We start from the raw sequence: 5,053 nt of genomic DNA, 5'->3' as shown, positions 1-5,053 counted from the left end.
GACTATTAATATAATTCGTCCAATATGATAAAAACATATATAAATAATTTTTTTTTTTTATCCATATTGAAAAAGATAGCAACATAAAACTTTCTATTTACTAAAGTGAGATATTTTGAATCGTACTTAACGCTCTTACATGTTATTAAAAGAATGTATGATAAATTCAACTTTAAAATCTTGCACAATGTTTCCATCAATAAACATGATCAAATAACTAATTAATATCTTGTTTTATTATCCGGAAATAAGATTTGTTATCAATAGTAGTTATAAAAAAAATATTAATTTTATTATATTTTATCTATTGTTTATACATTGATCCAATATTTTATAGATATGGAGGATCAAACACTTCAATTTAAAAAAAAAAATCAAGAGAGGATAACCATTTAAAATTTAAAAAAAAAAAATACTTAAAAGGGAAAAACTTCTACCATTTAGAGATAATTATAATTAACACTAGTATAATAGCAAAGGTTTTTGATATCATAGAGGGGGCCATCGCCCCTGCTTGCCCTCCTAGAGGTCCATCATTGATCGTAACGGGGGCGATCGACCCTTCTTGTCCCCCTATAGCAATTAGCTGGTCAACATTCATGGGGACTGTATATTGTTGAGAACTATGAAAAATCGTGTCAACGAAAATACGAGTAGCTGCTTCAGTAGGATGATACAGATCCCAGAAGATATGATCACTTCTGTTGGAGCAGTAGCTTGAAATCGGTAGGCATGGAACTTGGGCTCTTAGGTTTCCCAACCCACAACATGCTGATTTAACCTCATTAAATCCTGAAATAGAAACAAAGATTATGTGGTTTAACCTAAGACGCGTGACGAGATGAAAATCTAAAAGAATCTCATACTAATGAAAATGTATTGGAACAGGAGCACGTGAATTGTGGAAATAGAGGATCCCGTGTCGAAAAAAAAAAAAACTGACATAATCTAAACCCATGGATTCTACTATGATATTTGTTTGCAATAAAATAGACGATAATTATGATTTTGAAAAGGATGGACACGGTTGGTTAAAGATTGAAACAAGAATTGAAGTACCGAAGGTGGAGGGTGTCTGAATGAGGCGAACGAAGACACCATAGATGTCCAGAAAGGAGTAGTCTATGTCCTTGAGCTCTGATTTGAGTCCCTGCAACATTGATTTGAGGCCTTCATTGTACTTGACAGTCCAGTAGTTTGCTTCCTCATTGCATTCTTCAGTTTTGTTCTGATTCCTCTGTGAGGGACAACAACCCACTGCTCCAATCCCAGCAATCACATATTTACGTGCACCAAAATTATGCATGCTCTGCAAAATGTTAATTTAATCAGCAAAAGAAGACACAGTGAACCACAAATTCAATGAATTTTGAAAGTTTATAAAACTAAGTCCTACAGACTCAGGAAAATTACATAGGAAAATACTCTGAAAAAAAGCATCTAAAGATCACAATAATTTTAGGTGTGACCTCCGTTCCACCAACTTTAAATCTACACCATCCATATTATTTTCGAATAATTTTCATGATCTCTAACATTTTTCATAACCGCATTAAAGATATTTTAGATATTTTTCTCAACAAACATGGGCATTTTGGACATCTCCATTGCTAATTATGCCATTAGTTCCGGCCTCAAGTTTTAGGATCAAATAAATACACATTTTTAGAGATCAAAAAATTGGAACAATTAAAAAGTTAGAACTGATCCCATATTTTGGGACCAAAGGTGTATTTTAACTCTTTTAATTAACAATTCACTTCGCTGATAATAAAAAAATAAATAAAAATAATAATAAAAACATATATCAAACTTTTGAATGATTGATTTACCTTCAACACTTGTTTGAGAGTGAGAACCATTAAATCAACATACTGCTGTGGAGTGCTTTTTGTAGGGAGGTCCGACCCGGAACTGAAGTAGCCCAGCAACTCATTGCTTCCGACGACAAGGGTGAAGAGTGATTTTGATAGATGTAGTTGGGCCCCAGATGATCCAAGTTGGTGTACTAGATCTTCATACACAATAGTTGAGTAGTACTCAACTTGTTTGGATAATGGAATCGATCGTTCCTGAAAATAAAATAATAAATAAATTCAAAACACCACAGTATGTGAGTAAAAAAGCCCAACCCAATAACCTTGAGCAGGCCTTGTCGGTTGGGCTTAGAAGAAACTGGGACCACTTGATTGATACATAAAGTTTTTGTTCCCTTCATGAGATAGTTAGTTGGACTATTTCTGGTGGCTATTTAATATTTTTGTTCCCTAGAAAATTTGTTTTTTTTTCATATTTTTAATTAATCAGAATTTGCTTAAAATACAAATTACCTCTGTAATTTGAAAAATTACAAACACCTCCCTGTTAGAATTTTTTATTTAACAGAATTAATTGAAAAATAATAAAATTATCTGAATTATTAATTGAAATAAAATTTTAATATTATTAAAACTATTAATTAACTTGATGATTTATCAATAAAATGACCTATTTGTTATGAAATTAAAAATCTTAGAGAGCATAATGTAATTTCCAAAACTAGAGGAGATAATTTGTAATTTAAGTAAACTTTAGGGAGTGTTTGTAATTTACCCTTAATCAAATTTAAAAAAATTCTTAATAAGACAAAAACTAGGCAAATTTGCCTCAAAAGTTCGCTTATTTTCATTTTATTACAAAAAAAAATTCAAATTTAATATATATTTTTTATTTCTAGGTTCCTCACGACTAGAATGTTCTACAAATAAAAAAAGTTTCAATCAATTTTGTTTTTTATTTAAAAAGTCCTAATAAGAAAAAAATACGCTGATTTCTCGTCTCTTTTTAATTTATTTTTCTTTTATCATAGATTATAGAATACATATTATTTTTCTTTTAATCCAGTATCTTCTTTTCTTTTCTTTTCTTTTCTTTTTTTTTTTGATTGAATAAGTCTACACATAAAGTATTAAATAATAAAATAAAGTACTTACAAAATCAGTGCTATTAAAGATTCCAGAACCTCCGGAGGCAAAGCTAACGCCGGTGATTGGAAAGGCAGTATTACTAGGCTTGTTAGATACAAGTGAGAGATACGGGGGAGGAGTCACTATACCCACTTTCTCAGCTGCCAAACAGTCCCAAAACACAACCAAAATATCAAAGGTGGCACACATTTAACAATATTCAAGTTTTAATTTAGTCATGCCCAAAATTTTTATTTTTTTTTCTCTGGGTACATGTCAAGATCCTGATAAATGTCCCCCAAATTGTTAAATTTAACTTTCAACTTGAACAATAAAATCAAATTAAATCTAAACTTAAAGGGTAAGAATTCATATTGCTCAATTTGAAACAATAGAGATTAAAATAAAACTGCAGTCAAATTATATAAGCTAATAGTATAATTACTCTTTTTCCCAATCAAATTGACAAGAAATTATATATTTGCCAAGTAGTAATAGCCTTTAAAAAAAAAAAAAAAAAAAAATTGGCTATTAAATTTTATTTATTTTTAATTAAGTTCTTAAACTATTTAACAAAAAAATTGTTGTTCAAAAAATTTATTTTTTTTAATGATAAAATTGAGTGGATTATTAATATTTTCTCTATGATTAGTTTATATAATTAAAAAAAAACAAATTTTATTTTTATTATTATTTTTGACTTAATTACTTACAAAATCACTTTAAAAGCCGAAGCAAGAGGTAGCGTAATGACCAAAAAAAAAAAAAGCAGCATGATGAAAAGAAGAAAAGCAATTTGGATTTGTAAATTGGGTTTTGTTTTTGTAAAGTAATAAACGATGAAAGTGATGTTGTAGAGAGGGTGCACCTAGAAGGTCTGCAAAGTTGTGGCCGTTACTGAACCTTCCGGTGGGTATTTTTCCGGGAAAGTCGATGCCGTTATGAGGAAAATCAGCTTTGTTGAGGGAGAGTTTGAGGTGGTTATTGTTTCCGACATCTACTAAGGAGTCTCCGAACACGTACATGCCCGGTACTTTCTGAGCTTCCGAGAAATTGAATCCCAATATTAATAAGAGAAAGAAGAGGAACAAGAAAGTCATTGTTGAAACTTTGAGTCCCATTTGAGGAAGTACTCTCTCTCTCTCTCTCTACAAGTTTGGAATATGAGTCAGTGGATGGGTTTTTAAAGGGGCGAGAAAGAAAGAGAATATGGAGGAGGAGGAGGAGGAGGAGGAGGGTGTGTGCCCACAACCAGAGTGTGTGGTTTTGTGGTCTCAAACCCAGGTGATTGTGATGTCGGTTAATCTTTTCAATACTACTTTGATCATCAATATATCTACCTACATTTACGTCTTATCTCATCTATATATTAAGATAAGACATTTATATCTATATAATAAGATAAGACTGTTTTTTTAATTAGAGACATATTTAGTTTGTGTTTCAAATATTTTAAATAAATATATTTTTTTATTTTTTTATTAAAAAAGTAGAGAAAAAAATATATGTTTAGAATAATTTTTTAATTTTTTTCGAAAAGATATGAAATAAAATATTATAGTAAAATTGAAATGACTATTCTATTCTTGTTGATTTTTTGACTTTTGACTTTTTGACTGTTAAATGCAAAAGACAAAATAATAATTTTGTCTTATAGTTTTTCACACAAGTTTTCAAAATAATAATTTAAAATTTATAGACTTCTCTCACAAGTTTTTTTTCAAATATCTCATAATAATTATTTTACTTTTTATTTTTTTTAAAGTTTATGTCAGACCAATCCTAATTAGCATGGCTGAGATTGTTTTTGCAAATGATAGAACGACTGAGATTCATTGCCAAGAGTTTGATTTCCCGCCAACTGCTCTCTTCCACGTCTGTTATGTTACATTTGCCCCTAAATATGAGGAGTAAGTTACAATGATATATCCAAATGCAGATAAATGAGGGATTGACATATCAGTAACTTTTATTGTGGGAAGATCGTGGTGGAGATGTCTTCCTTTGATTGGGGAGAAGAATGAGAGTAGGAGACATTTTTTTTTTTTTTTTGAATATCTCACATCATTTTTTAAGGATAATAATTAGTATATTAATTGATATGTATA

The 5,053-nt window shown here is 30.1% G+C and overlaps 1 protein-coding gene across 1 annotated transcript; it reads right to left on the bottom strand.

The window, feature by feature from the left end:
- Positions 1 to 275: 275 nt before the first annotated feature.
- LOC114266900 (GDSL esterase/lipase At5g55050) lies at positions 276 to 4,348 on the bottom strand. The gene is made up of 5 exons (XM_028207856.2): positions 3,814 to 4,348; positions 2,973 to 3,106; positions 1,833 to 2,072; positions 1,060 to 1,309; positions 276 to 792 (listed from the first exon to the last, which is right to left on the bottom strand). The coding sequence occupies exons 1-5, from the start codon at positions 4,064 to 4,066 to the stop codon at positions 434 to 436; spliced, it is 1,236 nt and encodes a 411-aa protein (XP_028063657.1). The 5' UTR covers positions 4,067 to 4,348; the 3' UTR covers positions 276 to 433.
- Between the last annotated feature and the right edge of the window lie 705 nt (positions 4,349 to 5,053).

The sequence above is a fragment of the Camellia sinensis genome, chromosome 8, assembly GCF_055761805.1.
Source record: "Camellia sinensis isolate YWXY chromosome 8, ASM5576180v1, whole genome shotgun sequence".
In the NCBI taxonomy this organism is placed as follows: Eukaryota; Viridiplantae; Streptophyta; class Magnoliopsida; order Ericales; family Theaceae; genus Camellia; species Camellia sinensis.
This window is presented reverse-complemented; position numbering and strand designations above follow the sequence as displayed.

What these genes read in the sequence shown, in the direction of transcription:
- LOC114266900 (XM_028207856.2), bottom strand. Translation starts at nt 4,066, where the DNA reads ATGGGACTCAAAGTTTCAACAATGACTTTCTTGTTCCTCTTCTTTCTC. An exon ending in CAACTTTGCAGACCTTCTAG is followed by an intron (nt 3,107 to 3,813) that starts GTGCACCCTCTC and finishes ACTGTTTGGCAG; the next exon opens with CTGAGAAAGTGGGTATAGTG. An exon ending in TCAGACACCCTCCACCTTCG is followed by an intron (nt 793 to 1,059) that starts GTACTTCAATTC and finishes TTTCTATTTCAG; the next exon opens with GATTTAATGAGGTTAAATCA.